At 48.5% G+C, this 22,872-nt stretch overlaps 2 protein-coding genes and 1 long non-coding RNA gene across 8 annotated transcripts in view; 2 read left to right on the top strand and 1 right to left on the bottom strand.

Annotated features, from left to right (window-relative positions):
- The window catches only part of HCK (HCK proto-oncogene, Src family tyrosine kinase), a 44,234-nt gene extending 24,138 nt beyond the window's left edge, over positions 1-20,096 (top strand). Inside the window, exons 7-13 of one of the 2 annotated variants that reach the window (XM_042980667.1) lie at positions 2,683-2,832; positions 3,379-3,531; positions 5,013-5,192; positions 5,988-6,064; positions 12,064-12,217; positions 13,067-13,198; positions 19,566-20,096. In XM_042980667.1, the coding sequence (XP_042836601.1) occupies positions 2,683-2,832; positions 3,379-3,531; positions 5,013-5,192; positions 5,988-6,064; positions 12,064-12,217; positions 13,067-13,198; positions 19,566-19,753 (1,034 nt within the window). In that variant the 3' untranslated portion in view covers positions 19,754-20,096. Of the gene's footprint in view, positions 1-2,682; positions 2,833-3,378; positions 3,532-5,012; positions 5,193-5,987; positions 6,065-12,063; positions 12,218-13,066; positions 13,199-16,424; positions 16,761-19,565 lie in introns of those variants that run through there. The other variant, XM_042980666.1, reaches the window with a different exon arrangement.
- On the bottom strand, positions 26-22,559 carry LOC122237229. 5 transcript variants are annotated; one of them, XR_006215526.1, is made up of 4 exons: positions 22,383-22,559; positions 20,955-21,080; positions 16,754-16,879; positions 26-270 (listed from the first exon to the last, which is right to left on the bottom strand). It is a non-coding gene; the product is annotated as an uncharacterized LOC122237229 (long non-coding RNA). The 5 variants fall into 5 exon arrangements; XR_006215529.1 differs by lacking the exon at positions 22,383-22,559 and adding an exon at positions 22,243-22,333; XR_006215527.1 differs by lacking the exon at positions 22,383-22,559 and adding an exon at positions 21,545-21,632.
- Positions 21,623-22,872, top strand: part of TM9SF4 (transmembrane 9 superfamily member 4) — a 53,163-nt gene continuing 51,913 nt past the window's right edge. Inside the window, exon 1 of the mRNA XM_042980665.1 lies at positions 21,623-21,737. Coding sequence (XP_042836599.1) covers positions 21,723-21,737 — 15 coding nt within the window. The 5' untranslated portion in view covers positions 21,623-21,722. The remainder of the gene's footprint in view (positions 21,738-22,872) is intronic.

Here is a 22,872-nt window from a genome sequence, read left to right as displayed (position 1 = left end):
CTTAACAAAAATATTCTAGTGAAGCTTGATCTTTACCAGCTTGTATTATTTAAAATACCCATCGCAGTATATCTTGTCCACAAAGCTGATTGCCCCTCCTTCCATAAGGAAGGGGTAGACCAGCCTGCAGGAAGAGCCCCAGGCCAGGCTCCTCTGAGACTGCTTAAACTGTCTCTTTTGATGTTTTTTGGAAGTTTTGATGTTGGCGACCTGCTTCCTGAAGTTCCTGGGCGGTGAGGTTGGTTTTCTGCAGGGCCGTTGCACGGGAAGCTAGAACAGTACCCAAAAACATCACATCACTCAAACTGGCATCAGTTGAGGCTAACTTTCCCAAAGGAAGGAATAGAAATAAGGAGTCTCGTGATGTCAGATTTCATACATGGAAGCGTGTTTACTAATATGTTTAGACTCGAAGCTGCTTGGTTCAGATTAGTCAAGTAAATTGTACAAAGTGTGACCCCACAGTACCCTAAGCAGTTTTGGGGACATCCAACAAAGGCGTCTGTGTGGTCCTCAACTCTACGGCTGGATGTCTGAATTGGCCAAGCCTGAACATGGCAGGATAACGCCACTCATAATCAGTGTTTCAGACCAGTGAATATTTAGGCTTAATTTTCTCTCACCCAACAAGCCCCCTTCAAGCCCAGGGACAAGAGAAATAGGACAAAAAGGCAAAGCTGTATACCAAACCCCCAGCTTCTCCTCTCCAACTGCTCCCAGGGTAGCTGGGGGATTGGTTGAGCTGGTCCATTCTGCAGATAGAGGCTGAGAAGCCAAAGAAACAACCCAGAACTGCAGGCCAGAAGGGTGAGCCTGGTTCCCTCTCACAGCTCTCCAGAGGTAGGGCCGTAGGGACCCATTTAGCCAATTTAATAAAAGTGGCAGCACGAGTGCCCTGAATCCCGTCCTGCTGTTTCTTGGATTCTGCCCCACCCCATCTAGCATCAGCCAAGCCAGCCTCACCTTGGCTGGGCAGAGTGGCAATGAGTGGGGTGGGGAGCCAGCGGCCTGGGTTTGAATCCTGGCTCTGCGGCTTACCAGCTGCGTGGCTGCAAGTGAGTTAGCGCACCTGCCTGGACCTCAGTCTCCTTGCCTGTAAAATGATGGTGCTATAAAACCTGTACCATGTGGGGTTATTCATTCATTATAATAAATTATGTAATTCATTATATTCATATAATTACAATTCGTTGTAGAGGCTATTATTCATATTTATTCATAGTTTATTTGGACGAAGTTCTTAGGCCAGTGGCTGGCATATATGGTCACTTGTTATTCATGCAACAATTTAAACCCCTGCAAGATCCTGAGACACAGTGGAGCAGTGGAGCTCCATTGTGGTGGAGCAAACTGAGAGACAGAGAGGCTAATAGCGTGCCCAAGGACACACAGCTTGCAAATGGCAGAAGTATGGTCATGGACTGAAAGACTTGGGTGTTTCTGGTCTATGCGATGTCATGCACATTAGGTTCTATTCTTGCGGTCACAAATTACCACGAACTCTGTGGCTCAAAACAAGATAAATTTATTATCTTACAGTTCTAGAGCTCAGAAGTCTGAAATCAGTCTTGCTGGCCTCAAGTCCCGGTGTCCGCAGGGCTGGTTCCTTCTAGAGACCTCAGGAAATAATCTGATTCCTTGCCGTCGTCAGCTTCTAGAGGCCACTGGCATTCCTTGGCTCATGGCCCCTTTCTCACTTCTCTCCAACTTTGTGTATCCATCTTCGCATGTCATACCATTGACTTCAACCTTCCCACCTCCTCTTATAAGGACCCTCGTGCTTCCATCGGGCCCACCTGGACAATCCAAAATAATGTCCCATCTCCAGATCCTAATGGAACCACATCCTCCAAGCCCCTTTACTACATAAGCTAAGAAAGTCATAGGTTCCAGCCATTAGGACATGGACATCTTGGGGGGCTGCTGTTCACCTACCACAATATTTCATGTTTACATTTCAATAATCAGACTGCATTTTGTTGTTGCTAATTTTTTGTTTGTTTCTGAGTAACGTATTTACCAATCCGATGTGGTGTTTTGGCTTTTGTGATATTTGATAGATAGATATAGATGATAGATAGATAGATAAATGAGAGCCAACATTTACTGAGTGTTCACATCTTGAGTGCTATATTGCATTACTTCTTTTATTTTAATTAATTGATTAATTAATTAATTATGAGAGAGAGAGAACAAGCAGGGGAGGGGCAGAGAGAGAGGGAGACACAGACTCCAAAGCAGGCTCCAGGCCCTGAGCTGTCAGCACAACGCCCGACACGGGGCCTGAACCCACGAACCGTGAGATCATGACCTGAGCTGAAGTCGGACGCTTAACCGACTGAGCCACCCAGGCACCCCAGCATTACATCTTTTAATTCTCAGGCAATGTGATAAAGTAGGGGGAGTGATGGTGACCAATCCCATCTCACAGATGAGGAAGCCGAGGCACACAGCGGTGACATAGCACTTGTTCAGAGTCTGTCCGCTGGACATGGAGGAGGCTGGACAAGAACCCAGACGGCCTGACTCCACAGCCCACTCTTAACTCGACTCCACTGCCCAGGTGCCCACACAGTGTCAGCAGTGGCCTTACAGGGGTGTCGGGAGGGGGTGTCAGAGTGCTAACACGAGGTGGCAAGGCTGAGACCCCACTCCTGAAGGATTTCTCTCTGGCCAATGCAGGAAGCTACTCTCTGTCAGTGCGAGACTACGACCCCCAGCACGGGGACACGGTGAAACATTACAAGATCCGGACCCTGGACAGCGGGGGCTTCTACATCTCCCCACGGAGCACCTTCAACACCCTGCAGGAGCTGGTGGCTCACTACAAGAGTGAGTCCTCCCCAGGGCTGCGTCCCAACCAGCGTGGACTCGTCTCTCAAGAATCCTAGTGAAGGGTGCCCGGTAGCCTCTAAGGCCTGCTGAGCTCTTCCTGACCCTCCCCAGACAAATAGTTGCTGTGAGGGTTTTTTTTAATGTTTAGTTTTGAGAGAGAGAGACAGAGAGAGAGAGAGAGAGAGAGAGAGAGACAGAGCGTGAGTGGGGAAGGGGCAGAGAGAGATAGGAAGACACCGAATCCGAAGCAGGCTCCAGGCTCCGAGCTGTCAGCACAGAGCCCGACCCGCGGCTCCAATTTATAAACCACGAGATGATGACCTGAGCCGAAGTCGGACGCCTAACCGACAGAGCCACCCAGGCGCCCTGACAAATAGTTGCTTTGATTCTCCTGAAGTCTCAGGCTTGTTGAGCAGGAGGGTCAAGGTGGCGTCTTGGGAATGTCCCCGATGGTAGCAGCCACAGGCAGAGGACAAGGCAGGGAGGCCTCCAAGGGGAACCCTCTAGCTGGCTGCCCTCCACTAACCAAGGGCTCTGTTCCAGAGGGGAGTGATGGACTCTGCCAGAAGCTGATAGTGCCCTGCGTGTCTTCCAAGCCCCAGAAGCCATGGGAGAAAGATGCCTGGGAGATCCCACGGGAATTACTCAAGCTAGAGAAGAAACTTGGAGCCGGGCAGTTTGGGGAAGTCTGGATGGGTAAGGATCCAGGGCCAGAGGGTGGAGGGAGGGCAGAAAGACAAGGAGGTCTTTGCTTCCAGGAACGGATTGAGGCAAAGTGGGGATGCCACCGGGTGTAAGGGGAGATTTGAATAATAACCATAAAGGAGCAATTCCTTTGATAGCAACCACATTGTCCTGCTATGCAAACACCGATTTGCCTTGGAGGCCAGGCTTGTTGGGGTCCAGGTCTTCCTTCTGGGAAGGAGGAGTCCTGGATGAGGAATCTGCTTCCTTGTGTGGAGCTGGAACAGTCCACCAGTCTGGGGTGGAGATAACCAGAGGCCTCCTAGGATGATCAAAAAGTGGGGAAATGTAGTTTGGAGATTTTCAGGTAAGTTCAATGTTGCCAACTGATGAACAAGCTGCCCTGAGCGCTCGTCATGTGCCCAGCGCCATGCGAAGGCATCATGGGACACCCAAAAGGCAGGCTGTCCTGCCCCTAATAACTTGAGAACAGCAGTGTCTTCTCTGCAGGATGTGGGGTAGAGGCCTGGCCAGTGCCCGGTGCACTCCACCATGTTCCAAATGGGAGCGAAGGTGACTTACAGAGATGCAAGCAATTCAGCCAGAAAAAATAAGTTTAAATTTCATGTATTTCAAATACATTTACTAAGACCCTGTTGTGTGCCAGGTATTGAATAAGAGAATGTGGCAGAGAAAGTATAGAGAAGAATGTAAAATGGATCTGGGTGATAAGGTTAGAAAACCAAAAATATTATGTAAGGCCTTAGACCCTCACCACAGGAAGACCTCAGATCTGGATTCGAGCTTCCTGGCAGCCAAGGCAAAAATGGAAACACAAGTAATTATGAGATTTACAAGATCAACAAGATGAAGCAGGGGTGTGGTGGGTTGGGTCCCTGTGGTGGGCGGGGGGGGGGGGGTTGGGTGCTTGAGAGACTGATTGATAGATAGGCAGGCTGATTGGTGCACAAAAAGGAAGGGGGAGTTTGGTGGATGAGGAGGTGGGCAAAGCGGGCAAGGCCAAATTATGCAGGGCCTTGTGGACTGTGATATGGCTGGTGTTTATTTTGAGAGCAGTGTTCAGATTAAAATATTTTAAGCAAAGATAGTGTGTATGTATGATTATGTGTGAAAGCAAAAGTGATGTGTGTGTGTGTGCACATGCGTGTGCAAGTAATAACTGAGCGTTGTTTTGAGGTGATTCTTGAATCCTGACAACAGCCCTTCAAAGGCAGTACTGATCCTTTCCACTTGGCAGATGAGGAAACCACAGCTCAGAGAGGTCAAGTGACTTACCCAAGGGCACACAGCCAGGAAGTGGTGAACTAGCCTTCAAGCTGCATCTTTCTGAGGCCAAAGCCTTTCCCTTTCTGAGGACTGAGATAAGCAGGGAAGGCTTTCTGGAGGAGGCAGGCCTGCAGCAGGGCCTCCCAGAGCTGTGGGGAAAGAGCAGTGGGTTCTGACCACCTTTCCTGTTCCCTCTCCTGCTCCAGCCACCTACAACAAGCACACCAAGGTGGCCGTGAAGATGATGAAGCCAGGGAGCATGTCCGTGGATGCCTTCCTGGCAGAGGCCAACCTGATGAAGACTCTGCGGCATGATAAGCTGGTGAAACTGTATGCAGTGGTCACCAAGGAGCCCATCTACATCATCACAGAGTTCATGGCCAAAGGTGCTGCCCTCTGGGGGCTGGGGATGCAGGCCGTGGCTCATACTAGTCGATTACGGACTCAGAGGTGACTCTGACATGGCTCTTGCCCTCAAGATGCCCCTGGTCTGGCCAGGAGCTCTTCTTGAACTTGAGTACTTGGGCCTCCATTGGCAGTGAGTGGCCCAGCCCTCCTGGTTCATGGGGTAAAATCATGGTAAGGGGATGCCAGAGGACGGGGAGCTCACGGAGCTACAGGAGAGGGCAGCATGGCCAGAGCCCCGCTGGGTAATGCTAGAAGAGGCTTAAGCCTTCGAGGCTGGGGGCAGCTCCCTGCCTCACCAGCCATCCCTCCTGTGTGGACCATGCTCTGGAAAAGAGTTGGCCAAGCACTCGTTCCGAGCTGCCCGCACCCGGCTGACCCGTGTTTCTCAGGGAGTTTTTTTAGGCCACCACTCCACAACCATTTTCAATCCCTGCCCATTTTTCGATAAACAGCAGCACGTCACGCAACCTCATTTAGGGCAACCTTGAAACCTGAAAACGCTTTTCATTTTCTAAATACACAGTTATGCCGGCGCCCTAAAGCCATGGCCCCGGTCCACCAGGCTCAGAAAGCTCTCTCTCCGTCAAAAGAAATAGTGATTGCCCCCCGGTCTAGGAATCACAAAGTCATCTTTAAAAACACTCAAATTGTATGTCTCAAACACAAGGAGTGGCAAGTAAGTGTTTTTATTGAAGCCCATCACAACGAACAACTTTAACCATACACCAAAACAGTGACCGCAGTCCTGTGGCTTCCCCCCCGCCCCCCCACAGGAAGCCTGCTGGACTTCCTGAAAAGCGTAGAGGGCAGCAAGCAGCCATTGCCAAAGCTCATCGACTTCTCAGCGCAGGTGAGAGTCTGATGGGGAAGTGGGGGGAGGGGACAGGAATTCAATGATTTATGTAACACGTTCTCATTGGACACGTGCTGTAATAATAGCACGCAATCATAGCTAACATGTACTGAGCGCTCAGAACAACAGTCCAGCTGAGCCTCCAACAACGCGAGTGAACTGTGGCAGGTCCACTTATAAGTGGGTTCTTTTTTTTTTTTTTAACTTTTTCTTTACATTTATTTATTTTTGATATAGAGAGACAGAGCACGAGTGGGGGAGGGGTAGAGAGAGAAGGAGACACAATCCGCAAGCAGCCTCCAGGCTCCGAGCTGTCAGCCCAGAGCCTGACACGGGGCTCGAGCTCACCAACCCCGAGATCATGACCTGAGCCGAAACTAAGAGCCGGATGCTTAACCGACTGAGCCACCCAGGCTGGGATTCTTTTTTATAGAGTACAGTACCGTAAATGTATGTTCTCTTTCTTATGATTTCCTTAATACCACTTCTCTTCTCAGGCTTGTTTTATTGTAAGAACACAGGATATAATACGCATAACATACAAAACACATATTAACCAATTGTTTATGTTATCGGTAAGGCTTCCTGTCAATAGTAGGCTATTAGTAGTTAGGTTTTGGGGGGACTCAGAAGTTATATGTGGATTTCTGACTGTGTGGGGGTTGGTGCCCCTGACCCTGTGTTGTTCAAGGGTCAACTGTATACTTAAAAAAAAGGGTTTTTTTACATTTATTTATTTTTGAGAAACAGAGTGAGACAAAGTGTGAGCCGGGGAGGGGCCGAGAGAGAAGGAGACGCAGAATCTGAAGCAGGCTCCAGGCTCCGAGCTGTTAGCACACAGCCTGACACGGGGCCCAAACTCGTCAACCGTGAGATCATGACCTGAGCCGAAGTCAGACGTTCGACCGACTGAGCCACCCAGGCACCCCAACTGTATACTTTTTATGTGTCTTGTAGGTACTGGTTCATCCAGTCCTCACATGAACCTTAGAGAGTGGGATTTTTATGACCTGTTCTTATGGAACAGACTACTCCAAAGCTTAGTAGCTTGAATTAACAGTAATGTATTATTTCTTGTGATTCTGTGGGTTGACTGGGGTTGGCTGGGTGGTTCTTCTGTTCCACATGGTGAAACTGAGGTCACTCATTTCTGCTGAGAACTTGCCTGGGGCTAGAATGGCCAACATGGCGGCTCATCCTCCGGGGTCTCTCTCCTGTGGACCTTCGTCACTTGATAGCCAGTCAGAGCTTCTTTACAGCATGGTGGCTCGGTTCCAAGAAGGAGTATTCCAACAGGTCTAGCTCTATGTGCAAGGCCTTATGAATCCTCTCCTCCTATCATGCTTGCCACTGTTTCATTGGCCAAAGTATGGCCCACAGCCCAGTCCAGACTCAGTGTGGGAGGGGACTGCACAAGGGCATGAGTCCCAAGACACACAGTCCATTGGGGGCCACCAGTGTAGCAGTCTGGCCACAGATAGGTAATTGTTATCCCATTTTACAGAATAGGAAATTAAGGCATAGAGAGGAAACTGAGGCCCAGTGAGGTTAAGTAGTTTGCCTAAATCACTGTGCTGATTTGGGGGGATATGGCAGTGAATGAAATGGAGAGTATTTCTCTCCTCCCAGAGTTTAGAGACATTAAACAACTGACTCTCTGAAAGAGCCATTACCCAAGTGATCCTGGCTCAGCGTCAAAAGAAAGAAGTATCCAGCAAAACAAATAATGTACACAAACCACAGAAGCACTCTTAAAATCCCAATTTCTTTCTCATCTTCCCTTTACTCTTTGCAGCTCTTCTTATCTGCGGCCTGAGTGCTTTTCACTTCTGTCCTCTGTCATCCTCTCCTCTCTGTGGGAAACCGGGAGGAAAGGGATGCTGTGGGAGTACATGGCTAGAGCATTTATCATGGTCCAGGAGCAACCCAAGAGGTCTTCCCAGAGGAAGAGGCTTCTAGGCTGAATCCTTAAGGGTGAGTGGAAATTAGGCAGCTGAAATGGAGAGAGAAGGGTATTCTAGATAGAAGAAACAGCCTGTGCCAAAGCCCATGGGGGAAAAACAAAAGAGCTGGGCCTGGTCAGTTGGAACCTGGGACTGGCAAAGATAAAGGGGGTGTGGTTTGCAGCCTGGAGGGTGTTAAGTGAGACGTGCCTAGGGCCTAGGGCTGTGTCTTCTGGAGATCTTTAAGGCAGAACTCATTTGAGTATGAAAATCCCAACGGTGGGGGAGGGGATGTCCAGAGGTATAAAAAAAAGAGGCCTTAAATTTTTTTCTAATGTTGTTTATTTTTGAGAGCGAGAGAGTCAGACAGACAGAGCATGAGTTGGGGAGGGGCAGAGAGAGAGGGAGACACAGAATCTGAGGCAGGATTCAGGCTCTGAGCTGTCAGCACAGAGCTCGATGCAGGGCTTAAACTCACGAACATCGAGACTGTGACCTGAGCCGAAGTCAGACACTTAACCGACTGAGCTACCCAGGCACCCCAAAAAAAGGCTTTAAGTTTTGGAGCCTGGAATGCCAGAGGCACATGGAAATCAAGGCCTGATGTTTATTTTCACTGTAATGGTCCCTGTCCCTAGGCAAACAATAGTCTGGCCTGTAACTAAATTATAACCATCAGACTGGCAAGTAATCTTGCTGGGGGAGAGTCAGGCTGGGCAGAAGCCACTCTCCCTGTTTCACAGATGGGAAAACAGAAACCAAGGGAGCGAAAGAGGTTCCTGGCCCTTGTATGTCCAGGGCAGAGGGTCTGGGGATAGGAAGGAGGCAACCTGGGGACCTGGTCTTCACCTCCAGTCCTAGAGAGGCAGATTGTGCAGTAGAAGATGCCCCAGCCCTGTCACCAACTGGCCGTCTGGGCCTCAGATCTACCATGAACCTGAGTGTCTTCATTTGTCAAATGAGGGAATTAGACCACATCTGTACTTTTCAAGTTCAAAAGCCCTTTTTTAAGCCATAATTCTGTTGATGAAAGGAAATCTTATATAGCAGCTGAATATTTTGTCTAATTTTTTAAAAATGTTTTTATTTTTGAGAGAGAGAGAGAGAGACAGAGCATGAATGGGGGTGGGGCAGAGAGAGAGGGAGACACAGAATCTGAAGCAGGCTCCAGGCTCTGAGCTGTCAGCACAGAGCCTGACGTGAGGCTCAAACTCATGACCTGAGGCAAAGTCAGATGCTCAACCGACTGAGCCACCCAGGTGTCCCAGGAGCCAAATATTTTAAAACAGACCGGCTCTGATTGAAGAGGGTGCCCTTTGCTTTGTCCCGTCACCCACAAGACGACCTTGAGGTATCAGTAGGATTCGGTTTGAAGAGCCCAGAGCTGGAACAGCCCTACAGACCCTTCCAGCCCTAATTCTGTGGGTTCCCTGATAACTCTCAGAAGTAAACCCAAGTTTTAATGCTCAACATCAAGGCAGCCTGCTTGGTGCTTATGAAATCTCACCCCCTCAGCAACTCCTAGTTCTTAGACCACCCCTGAGCCCAGGGAACCTCTTCGTTACTCATTCAGGTGACAAACCCTTGAGAAGCCACGCTGTGTAGGTACATGGGCGGAGGAGTCACACAGAGTTTTGGTATTGATCCCAGTTCTGCCTGTGTAGCTTGGAGAAAGTTGCTTAACCTCTCTGAATGCCACTTTCCTCAACAGGGAGCATGAATAGCCACTGTTAAAGTGGATACTTACGCGCCAGACACTGCTGTAAACCCTTGATGCAGGCATGGAGGATTAATCCTCACATGACCCCTCAGAAGCAGGTTCTATTGTCGTCCTCCTTTTACAGAGAAGAAAAGGAAGGCACAGAGGAGTGAAGTAGCTTGCTTGAGATCACAGAGCTGTGGGGCTCAGGCTGAGCTGGTCCAACTCCGGAGTCACCGAGGCATCAACCTCTACTATCTCCCAAATTGGGTTAATCCCACCTGCCCCACTGAGCATATGTGAAAATCAATAACGTGCACGTCTGCCTGTGGGCACTAAAAAAATGGTAACTGGTAGCATGAGTGCCTGTTCTTTCAAATCTAAGGCCACAAATCCAGGTAGGGTAATGGATTAGTGCACAGATGCTGAGCTGGGCTTTTGGGGTTCCAATCCTGGTCTCCACTTGGACCAGTTACTTATTTCTCTAGGATTAACCTTTCTTGCCTGGGAAATATGGCTGATAGCAATCGTGCCTCCCCCCAGAGCACAGAGTAAATGCGATCTCAGCTCAAGTATCATCTTCCGATAAATGTATAAACGACAATGTTTTCCATTAACATAATAACCCTTGTTAACTCTTCTGTCGTCTAAGGACTCCTGATAAATGTCCCCCTCCCCCGCCCCGGCAAGACCTTGTCTCAGCTCACCCCTAGCCTGCGATTCCCAACAAAAGCACAGTCTCAAGTTTTGGCTGGAAAGCTTGAAGCCTCACACCTCAGTTCCAGTAGCCATGGGTGCCCCCTGCTGGCCACTTCCCAAAAGTGTGCCCCCCACTTGCCTCTGACCTTGAGTAGGCTTGTTTTGGTTTGGTCTGTCTTGCCATGCTCCCCTATCCCACCCCCAAAATCTCACCAGATTGCACCCAGCTGCAATCCTCCAAAACAGTCCTCCAGTTCTGCAGTAATTGGAGGCAACGTGGGGCATAGGTATTGGAAATCCACAGACTGGTTTGAATCCGGCATTCAAAATTTTCCTGGTTGTATGATCTGGAAAGTGTCCCCCCTCTATAAAACATATAAACGTATTATAATGAGACCTGGCCCAAGGAGCTCAAAGCCCAATTTGTAAACTGTAAGTACTGTTTTCTGGGTGTCTGGGAGCTCATTATAAACCTCTTTATGAGAGTTAAACGCACAAACCCTTGTAAGTGGAAAATGTCTCTGAGGAAAAAAATCCCACATCTTTCTGTCAGAGGCTTCCAGGGACCCATTCACTGTGAATAAGAACCCTCCATACAGGGGCACCTGGCTGGCTCAGTTGGAAACGCATGCAACTCTCGATCTCGGTGTCATGAGTTCGAGCCCCATGTAGAGATTACTTAAAAAAGATTTTTTTAACTTAAAAAAGAATCTTCCATATATCTATTATTCATTCAGCAGCCATAATGGCATTAAAATATGTATCAGGCCATGTCATACTCCTGCTCCAGTCCTTCTACCATCCTCCCACTGCACTCAGAATACAGTCCAACCCCTCTTCAAACCTAGAAGGTTCTTCACAATCAGCCGCCTCCCTTTCAACTTCAACTCCATGTGGCAACTTCTGCTCAGCCCCCTGTTCCATGAACACCCAAACTCATTCCTGCCTCTGGGCCTTTGCATATGATGTTCTTGCTGCCAGGAATACTCTTATTTCACACACTTAGTACCACCACTTGGATCTTTGCCAAAACTTCACCTCCTCAAAGCAGCCTTCCCTGACCACCCAATCCAAAACAGCCCTCTACACTTCCTGTCCTGCTACTCTGCTTTATGCTTTATGGCACTTACCGCCACCTGCGGGGGCATTGCCTGCCTCAGCACCTGCTCAAGTAATAGGTCTGGCACCCGGGAGACACTCAGTAGATTTTTCTTGAACGAATAAATGAATTTTCCCCACCCAAGCTTGAGAATGAAGAAGGTACAAGAGATATACAGCAGAATATGACATTAGCCTAGGTTGTCCCCAGAAAGAGGGCTGGGGATGAAAGTACCTCACAGTATCCTGGTGTGTGTGTGAGCGGGGGAGGCTCCTGGGAAAATAATGCCATTGCTTTCTCCTCTAAGTAGTCTCTGGGAGTTTGGGAACCCTAGAGAAAACCCCCCAAAGAGAACCAGGCCCTGAGATTCCCCCCAGCCTGGACATGAAGGTAGAGAAATGCCAACCTGAGCTCAGGACCCTTCCATAAGAAAGGGGGAGCTGCGTGCACACACTTCCCCGTTTTCTCAAACTTGGACGCTCCTCTTGTGTTTTGGGGTGGGACCCACCTTGGGCTGGGCCACTTGTGAGGATGAAGTTGTCTGTTTTGGGTGGAGATTGCAGAAGGCATGGCCTTCATCGAGAAGAGGAACTACATTCACCGAGATCTCCGAGCCGCCAACATCCTGGTCTCTGCGTCCCTGGTGTGCAAGATTGCCGACTTTGGCCTGGCGCGTCTCATTGAGGACAATGAATACACGGCCCGGGAAGGTAGGGAGCGCCGCCCAGCGACCGTGGGGCCACTTGGGTGGGCTGTGAGTGAGTGCTGAGAGTTGAGACATGTGTCTGTCCTGGCACCAGCTCTTGTCATTAAGCTTGATGGAGTCCTTCTGGATAGAGTCTCCAGGCCTGTAGTCTCACCCAGTGGCTCTGATCAATTTTAGGTTGCGCTAGCCAAGTGCATGTTGGATTTAAGGGGAGGGCAACTGTGTGGGTAATAGATGAAAACTGGGAAAAATCCAAATGTCCATAAGTAGTAGAATGGATATATAAGTTGTGGTACATTCATGTAATATAATGTTATGCAGCAATGGAAAATTCCAAACCAGTGCTACATGCAAAAGTCGTTGCAGGATGGCTCCATTTATATAAAATTCAGAAACAGGCAAACTCGGGTATGAATAGCAACATTATTCACAACAGCCAGAAAGTGGAAGCAACAACAGAATATTGTTCAGCCACAAAAAAGGAATGAAGTACTGATACATGCTAACCGTGGATACACTTTCAAAACATCATGTTAAGTGAAAGAAGCCAGACACCAGGATGGCACATTGTATGATTCCATTTATACGAGGCCTTGAGGACCCTACTCTTCAGGGGCTGTGGTTCACTGGAGTATCAGCTGAATCAACGAGGGGTCCCAGAGTGTCAGCTCCCCGCCACACCCCACACCCCTGTGCCTGTTCCTCTCCACTCTAGATATCTGTCCTGAGGATAGATACCCCTTGCTTCCGCGGAGGCGGGACTGAAGGGTGTTCCCCTGTCCCGTTCCCCAGCACACACCCAGCCCTGACTGCTCCCAGACTCTCGCTGACTCTGCTCTGTCCAACCCCACAGGGGCCAAGTTCCCCATCAAGTGGACGGCTCCTGAGGCCATCAACTTTGGCTCTTTTACCATCAAATCAGACGTCTGGTCCTTTGGTATTCTGCTGATGGAGATCGTCACCTATGGCCGGATCCCTTACCCAGGTAGGGAAGGGGGCATCAGCTGCGACTGCTTCCATGGCCCAGCCTGGCTCCCTTCACTTGTCAGTGTGTCCATTCAGGCAGAGATCTTGATCCTTGCCCCCAACCTCCCCTCACCTGCCCCATCTCAGTTCAATGTACCACCATCCACCCAATTTCTTAGGCTGAAAATCTGGGGGCTTCCTTGGTCCTTCCTTTTCTCTCACGCCTTGCTACATCCAAGCAGTCACAAGATTCTGGCCATTTGACTCCAAAATACACACCCAGGGGCACCTGAGTGGCTCAGTTGGTTAAACAACCGACTCTTGGTTTTGGCTCAGGTTATGATCCACGGTTCTTGAGTTCGAGCCCTGCAGTGCAGAGCCTGCTTGGGATTCTCTCTCTTTGCCCCTCTCCTGCTCATGCTCACTCTCTCTCTCTCTCTCAAAATAAATACACTTAAAAAAATACACATCCACTTTTTTTTTAATGTTTATTTTTGAGCATCATGATCTCACAGTTCGTGGGTTCAAGACCGGTGTCAGGCTCTGTGCTGACAGCTCAGAGCCTGGAGCCTGTTTCAGATTCTGTGTATCCCTCCCTCTGTCCCTCCCCCGCTCATGCTCTGTCTCTCTCTCAAAAATAAATATTAAAATTTTTTTTTAATTTTCCCCACCAGACACTGAGCTCTATGAAGCCAGAAAACATGTCTATATTCCTCATTAATATATCTGCACTGCTCACCTCTGTGCTTGGCACACAGTCGATACTTAATAACTATTTGTTGAATGGATGACTGTATCCCCAATGTCTATGGGCAGCACCCTATGCTGAACAGACCACGTAGGTACAGGTATACCCAACATGTAGATTGCCCAAGACTCAGTAAATAATCTCATTTTCTGTTCCTTTTTGGTCAGGGTGTGTCCTTATGGATCTGTAGCCAGAACACTGGGGAGAAGGGGAAAGGTAGATATAAAGGGTCCCTGAGTTTATGTTCTTGCCCCATCCTCGATTACACTTTGAGAAATTCACTTCGCTTCTTCTACCCCAGTGTTCTCACTTTTTAAAAATATAGGCAATGACATCAACCTTGCAGAAGTGGTTATGAAGATTAGAAATAGGGGCAGCTGGGTGACTCAGTCAGTTAAGCATCCAACTCTTGATTTTGGTTTAGGTCATGGTCCACGGTGTGTGAGTTAGAGCCCCGCACTGGGCTCTGTGCTGAGAGCGCAGTCTGCTTGGGATTCTTAAAAAAAAAAAAATTTAATTTTAAAATTAAAAAAAAATTAAATGTCTTTAAAAAAAATTTAAAGGGGGCACCTGGGTGGCTCAGTTGGTTGAGCTTCTGACTTCGGCTCAGGTCATGATCTCACGGTTCGTGAGTTCAAACTCCACATCAGGCTTGTTGCTGTCAGCACAGAGCCCGCTTCAGATCCTCTGGCCCTCTCTCTCTGCCCCTCCCCCGTTTGCACTCTCTCGAAAATAAATTAAAAAGACATTTTTGAAAAGATTAGAAATAAAAGATGTAGATACTTGGTTCATTCATCACTATTGATCAAATACCTACTATGTGTTGGGCACTGAGGATACAGTGAGAGATGAGGTCTCTGCTCGTAAGGAGCACATCCTAGCCATGGAGCACATCCAGGCTAGCGTGTCATCCTAGGCTCTCCATCTCAGCTGGAGATCACTGCTGAGGAGAATATGAAGCAGGACGTGTGTGAGGGAGTGACATGGGGCACCTGTGAGAGAGGGTGACGTGGGGCTCCCCAGCACCTGTCAGAGCAGGTCATAAGTGACTTGAAAGACAGCTCAGTGAGGATCTAGAGAAAAGATTCCAGGGAGAAGGCATTGCTTTGCTAGCTCTTAGGCCCAGAGATGTGCCTGAAGAAAAGCAAGGAAGCCTGGTAGCTGGAGACAAGGAATGAGAGCAGATGGTGAACAATGAGGTTGGCAGGGACCAGATCAGGTAGGGCCCATGGTCATGGCGAAGGGTGTGGATTGTGGATGTTAGTCTAAGTGTACGGGAGCCATTGGAGAGTCTGGAGCAGGGAAGTAGCATCATCTGATTTCCATCTTTAAGTGATGCTTTGGTTCAGCATGGAGAGTGGGTTGGGGGCTGGGGAGAAGGTAACAGCCACAGCAGTGGGGACAGGGAGAGGTGGTAGAGACAGACTCAAGTTGATGGGTTGATACTACATTTCAGAAGAAGGAAAAATGTGACTTGCTGATGTGGAAGGTGAGACAGAGAGAGAGAGGGAGGAGAACCAAGGTCGACCCTCTTGGTTTTTGTGGAGCAGCTGGGTAGATGTTGGTGGATGGTCTAGAGATAGAACTTCAAGAGTTCTGGTTTAGCCCTGTTAAATTTGACGTGACTTGTAATATCCAAGTAAAGATGTTCAGAGAAGCACTTGGATGTATGAGTTTGGTGCTCCAGACTGGTAGTATAAAATCGGGGATCATAGACATGTGGAAAATTGTTCTTAGGGATACCCCACATTGGGGCGCCTGGGTGGCTCAGTCGGTTGAGCGTCCGACTTTGGCTCAGGTCATGATCTCGCGGTCTATGAGTTTGAGCCTCGCATCAGGCTCTGTGCTGACAGCTCAGAGCCTAGAATCTGCTTCGGATTCTGTGTCTCCCTCTCTCTCTGCCCCTCCCCCTCTCATGCCCTGTCTCTGTCAAAAATAAATAAAACATTAAAAAAAAAATTTAAGGATACCCCACATAAACATCAGTTGAACAAGGAAATGGTCCCACTCACAGAGTGACATAGAGACAGGCTGCCTGTTTTTTTCTTGAGAGTACACCAGTAAAAACCAGGCAATCGGTTATGGGACCTAAATCCATTAGGATGCATTAGGCTGGAAGTAACAAAATAACTAAGAGTGTGGAAACAGTAGGCGAGTTCTTAGTCCCCAGGATGAGGAGCCTGGCAGGATCATGTGTCTGTGTTGAAGGAAAGCGGAGGGGTGTATCTTCCAAGGCCTCTTCTCTCATCAGGGAGGAACGCCTTTCCTTCAGTCTCCTGGGAGAATGCCCCTCAGCTCCCATTGGCCAAAACTGGGTGCCACGTCCCTGCCCTGCCTGCAGGGGAGGCTGGGGAAGGGGTACCTGGCTTTCCCAGTGGGAGGGGCTCAGCTCCCAGGAGAGGTAAGAAGTGATGGCTCCTGCGGACGCAACAGTGTCTGCCACCCCAGGATTCCCTGTCCCAGTCCCTCCCTTTTTCACTCCATGGCCCCTTCTCAGGGATGTCAAACCCTGAGGTGATCCGGGCACTGGAGCATGGATACCGGATGCCTCGACCCGAGAACTGCCCCGAGGGACTCTACAACATGATGACACGCTGCTGGAAGAACCGCCCTGAGGAGCGGCCCACCTTTGAATATATCCAGAGTGTGCTGGATGACTTCTACACAGCCACGGAGAGCCAGTACCAACAGCCATGATGGGTGGAGCCCGGGCAGGGCCGAGTACCCAGCTGACGCCCAAGAGGTGGTTCCAGCGCCATCTGCCTGGTGCCTGCTTGTCCTTCCCACTCCCGGACACCCACCCTCGTCCCAGCCACAGCGCCTCACCTGTCAGGTGGGTGGGCTGAACTGGACAATCTCTTTTTGACTCTAGCAATCTCCAGTCTGCCATCCTCAGGAGACCCCAAGTTGATATTTCTTCTAGTGCCTGGGACAGCTGGATTCCGGTTACAGCTGTGGTTTGGACGGGAAACTTTTAAAAATCATGAAATAAATATTTAAATAAACGATACAAATGCTAAAGGCTTTCCTGACAGCTTGTCTTGTTCTGCCAGTTCCTGAATATCTATTTGCCTTTTTGCTAGATGACAAGACAGAAAGGGGCAGGGACCCTTCCAAAGACCAGCAGTCTGAAGAGAAATGGGGTCCGATGCTCCAGCTTTTCTAACTGGCCCCCCAAGTAGTCGCTGGCTATGTTAGTTTCCTACGGCTTCTGCAACAAATGACCACAAACTTGGTGGCTTAAAACACAAATTCATTATCTCACAGCTCCAGAGGTCAGAGTCTGAAATGGGTTTGGCAGGGCTACGTGCCTTTTGGAGCCTCTAGGGGAGAATTCATTTCCTCGTCTTTTCTGACTTCTAGAAGCTGACACATTCCCTGACTCGTGCTTTTCTTCCACTCGTCACTCCAAACTGCTTGTCGTCACATCTCCTTCCCTGACCGGCTCCTGCCTCCCTCTTTCACATGTAGGGATACCTGTTAGTACATTGGGCCCACCTGGAGAATCCAGACTAACTTTTCCCTTTCAAGATCCTTAATCACATCTGCAAAGCAAAGCCCCTTTTGCCATGTAAGGCAACATCTTCACAGGATCCAGGGATTAAGACAGGGACATCTTGGGCAGGGAGGAGGGGCATTATTCTGCTAATCACATTGGCACTGGGATGCTGGATGGGTTGTGTCTCCAAAGAGCTGAGTTTGCCAAGATGATAGGAATGATTTTTCATGACTGGAGCCCGGACTTTCCTGCCAAGCCACAGTGATACTTGAGCTGGTTAGTCTGGGTCTCCCCTAGGGCTGCAGGGCTGTCCGAAGCCGGGGCATTTCCCATGGCCAAGCAGCCATCGTGGTTGTTAAGATAGTATCCACCATCGTAGGAATACCAGAGTCTGGAGATGTAGTTGCTGAGAGCTATCTGGTTCCCTGTGTGGGAAGTTCTCAGTAGAGGGGAGGGAGATGTGGGAAGGAAGTAGAGAGGACAAGGATCAATGGGCCCTTCCTGCATGTTGTCTCAGTTGAAAGTGCCTGACGTTAGCTTTCGTTGGAAGGGGAACAACGGGAAGAGGTGGACAGCGAGATGGGGAGCCAATGACACCTTTCTATATCATTGCATCCCCTGAAAGATTTACTTCACAGCACCTGCCAGGGTCCCCTGGAGCCCTATCCTGAATTGCTTCTGTACCCCTGAGTAGCACAGAGGAACTGGGTATAAGTTCCTATCTAGCAGTGTTTCAACTTACCTAGTCGGTAACTGAATTTCTCTCCTGCTTTCTTGTTTGGGATATGTTTTTGGGTATTCAAAAGCGGAGCTCATCTCCTGCAGTAGGAATTTGCACTCATGATTTGTGGTGCATTGGATTGCTGTTCAGAGATCCATAGGAGGGAGCCTATTGCTACATGGACAAGACCAGGGGTCAATTCCTACCCTCCTGCTCCTTCAGTTTAACTGCCCTATACTGTGATTTATCCATCTGGTCACAGGAAAAACAGATTAAAATATGGGGACATATACAACACCAAAGCACAGCCCATGAAAGAAAATATTGATACACTGGACTCCATTAAATTTAAAAACTCTGCTCTGAGAAAGACACTGTTAAGAAAATGAAAAGACGGGGCGCCTGGGTGGCTCAGTCGGTTAAGCATCCGACTTCAGCTCAGGTCATGATCTCGTGGTCCGTGAGTTCGAGCCCCGCGTCGGGCTCTGGGCTGATGGCTCAGAGCCTGGAGCCTGCTTCCGATTCTGTGTCTCCCTCTCTCTCTGCCCCTCCCCGTTCATGCTCTGTCTCTCTCTGTCTCAAAAATAAATAAAACGTTAAAAGAAAAATTAAAAAAAAAAAGAAAATGAAAAGACAAGCTCCAATCTGGGAGAAAATATTTGCAAAACACATGTCTGATAAAAGACCGGTATCCAAAATATACAAAGCATCCTTAAAGGCCAACAATAAGAAAACAAACAACCCAATTAAGAAACGGTCAAAGACCTGAACAGACACCTCACAAAAGAAGATATGCTCAGTCTGTTAAGTGTCCGACTTCAGCTCAAGTCATGATCTCACAGTTTGTGAGTTCGAGTCCCGCATCCAGCTCCGTGCTGACAGCTCAGAGCCTGCAGCCTGTTTTAGATTCTGGGTCTCCCTCTCTCTCTCTGCCCCTCCCTGGCTTGTGCTCTCGCTCTCTCTCAAAAATAAAATAAATGAACATTAAAAAAGAAATAACAGATATGCAGGTGGCAAACAAGCCACCTGAGAAGATGTTCACCTGAGAAGACGAGAAGGTGTTCAACATCATATGTCAGAGAAGTACAAATTGAAACAATGAGATATCACCACACGTTACTTAGAATGGCCCAAATCCAACCACTGACAATACCAAAGGCTGGCAAGAACTTGGAGCAGCAAGAACTCTCATTCATTGCTGGTGGGGATGCAAGATGGTGCAGTCACTTCGGAAAAAATTTGGTCGCCTCTTACAAAACCACACATGTTCTTGCCATACAATCCAGTAATTGCATCCCTTGACATTTACTCAAGCATGTTGAAAACTTTTGTCCATGTAGGAAGCTACACGCTAATGTTTGCAGTAGCTTTATTTACAATTGTCAAAATTTGGAAGTGACTAAGATGCCTTTCTACAGGTGAAGAGATGAACAAACTGTGGTATATCCATATATTGGAATATTGTTCGGTGATCCAAAGGAACGAGCCATCAAGACACGGAAGAACCCTACACGCACAGAGCCAAGTGAAAGAAGCCAACCTGAAAAGGCTACACACCATGCAGTCCAACTGTGCCATTCTGGAAAATGCAAAACTTCAGAGATAATAAAAAGATCAGTGGTTGCCGGGGGTTTGGCAGAGAAGGAGGGATGAATAAAGAGGAACATAGGGGATTTTTAGGGTAGTGAAACCATTCTGTATGATACTTTTAATGGTGGATACATATCATTATCTGTTAAAACTCAATGCATAGCACAAAGAGTGTATTATAATGCAAATTACAGAATTAAGTTAATGAAAATAAAAATAATAATAGGCTCATCAATTGTAACATGTAGCATACTAAGGCAACATGTTAATCATAGAGGAAACTGGAGACCAGGTGAGGGAGTATATGAGAATTTTGTGTTTTCTACTCATTTTTCTGTAAACTTACAACTGCTCTAAAAAATAAAGTCTGGGAGCACCTGGGTGGCTCAGTCGGTTAAGAGTCCGACTCTTGATTTCGGCTCAGATCATGATCTCACAGTTCATGGGTTCGAGCCCCATGTCAGGCTCCACAGTGACAGCACAGAGCCTGCTTGGGAATTCTCTCTTTCCCTCTCTCTCTCTCTGATCCTCTCCCTTTCATGTTTTCTCTAAATAAATAAATAAATAAATAAATAAATAATAAGTAAATAAACGTTAAAAAATAAAGTCTGCTGGGGTGCCTGGGTGACTCAGTGGGTTAAGTGTCCAACTATTGATTTCAGCTCAGGTCACGATTTTTCATGGTTTGTGAGATCAAACCCCGAACTGGGGCTCTATGCTGACAGCACAGAGCCTGCTTGGGATTCTCTTTCTCCCTCTTTCTCTGCTTCTCCCCCTCCCTCCCTTTCTCTCTCTCGCTCTCTCTCTCTCTCAAAATAAACATTCTTTAAAAAGTCTGTTAAATAAAAAAGCGAAAGAAAAAAAACACATGGAAATAAATTTTTTGCCACCAATGCTTTGGGAAGACTTCATGCACTCCTCCCCTGCAAGGTGGCAAAGGAGAGCGTAGATAAGATGCCCCATTCTAAGGGGGTACTTGGGTGGCTCGATCAGTTGAGCATTGGACTCTTGATTTTGGCTCAGGTCCATGATCTCATGGTTCTTTTTTTTAAACAACTTTTTGAAAAAGTCTCTGGTAACACTGGTACTGTATCCACTTTACAGCAATACATGGAATAAATGAACTTGCAGATCTTTCCCAATGTTAACACCATGACTCTTTTGAGTCCCCTTTCCAGATATTGGAAATTGAGGCTTAGCAAGGTTGAGTAACTTACCTCCAGTCACACTCTTAGCTAACCAAGCCATGGTGAAGTCCATATTCAAAGATGTCTTCCTCCATGAAATATGCTGCTTTTCATCATTTAATAAGTAGTGTATTGTATTGGGCACCTACCATCTACCTGAAGGATTATAAAATAAATGTAAAAAGACAATTGTTTATTGAATACCTACCATATAACATTATATCATTAGATCCTCATCATAAGCCTATTATTATAATCCCTACCTATCTTGCCAATGAGAATAAGGTAGTACAAGGTTAAATAAAAGCGGATCCAACCCTCATAGGAATCACAATCTATTAGAGAGGATATAAAATAGTCAAGCAAATAATCATATACTTAATTACAAATTATTCTCGTAGTTGGACTGCTATTGGAGCCCTGGTACCCATCCCACTCATTAAATCAGGGCCTCAGGTAACCCTGGCAACGGGTCTTCCTGCCAATAGTAAAGATGGCGTCCAGAGAACAAGCGCGTTTACGCACACCCCCATTACCCACAATACAGTGGGGAAGAAGAGGAGGCGCAGTCTCTGCCAGGAGTTAATATGGCCCCCATAGTTACACCATCCTTTCGTCACCTAATCAGCGACCTCCCTGCCCAGACCAGGCTGCCGATCAGGAGTTAAGTCTTCTCGCCCCTCTGCTGAACACGACTACGGGAGAGATTGAAGCCAGGCAGCACCCCACGGAGTTAAACTCCGTAACCAGGGAAACACCACTTCCGCTGACGTCATTACGGCGACACGTGGATCCAAGATGGCGGCGGCGATGGTGAGTGAAGGAGACTCCGGGAGCCAGAGCTGGAGCGGGGTCCTCCGGGGGCTCCCAGGACCTTCCAGCGCCCCATGCCTGGCCCGAGCCACCTCCGGGACCCCTAGCTCAGTCCTGAGGGACGTCCCTGACTGGGCTTGTCTCTCCCAAACTCCCTCTCCCCGACCCTGGCCCCACACTCAGGCTTGTCAGGGCCCAGAGTTTTGGGGGAGGCACTCGGTAGGAGGGAAGGTCTCGGTTACCGTCTCGGCCGGGTTCCTATTCCTGCTTTGGTCTCCACCTCCTGTGACCCCCTTTTTTTCTAATTTTCACTTCCCAGCTCCGACCCCTCTGAAGAGCCCCCTATTATTTCCACTCTTGCTCCTCCTCCGCCTCACGTCCAGACTTTGGTCCCTCCGCCTTCCGCCTCCCCTCTGTCCTGACCGGTTCGCGGATGCGACCTCACCTCTGACCAGCCTCCCAGCCCAAACCCCGTCTCAGATCCTTTCCGGAGCCCTGTCCTCACCTCCACCTTCAACTGTTCCCACCGCGCACAGGTCTTGACTGTCGCTACCCCGGAGCATGCCCTTACACTGCCCCCCGCCCCCCCTCCCCATCTTCTGTCTCCAGACCCTTCCCTAAACCTTCGTCTGGTCTCTAAATCACCTGTCTGCCTCTCTTCTGGGGAGCTTTTATCCCATTGGTTCTCAAACTTCACTGTGCATAAGACTCGGGGTGTGCGTGGGGGAGGCATGTTAAAAATGTAGTTTCCTGAGCCCCACTCCCAAAGTTGTAATTCAGTAGGTCTAGGTGACGCCCAGGAATCTGCACTTTTAGAAGCACTCCAGTGATTATGATGCAGGTGATCTGTGAACTGCGTTGTGAAAAACACCTTACCAGCCTTGTCTGCTGCCTCCCTCTTGGGTGCCCCTGCAGGGCCACACAGCTCTTTAGGTGGAGGGTTCATTAGAATGGAGCTTGTTAGGATGAAGCCTGTGTGTGGATAAGAGTGCAGGTAAAAGAGCTGTGCCTGGAATGTGGGTCAGAACATTATTGGCTCCTAGTACAGAACCCGGGAAGTAGATCTATGAAAGACTGACCTTCCTTCCAGAAGCTCAGCTCACATTCTCCTTGTCAAGAGACCAGAACCAGAATT

This window comes from Panthera tigris, chromosome A3 (genome assembly GCF_018350195.1).
Source record: "Panthera tigris isolate Pti1 chromosome A3, P.tigris_Pti1_mat1.1, whole genome shotgun sequence".
NCBI classification, from domain to species: Eukaryota; Metazoa; Chordata; class Mammalia; order Carnivora; family Felidae; genus Panthera; species Panthera tigris.
This window is presented reverse-complemented; position numbering and strand designations above follow the sequence as displayed.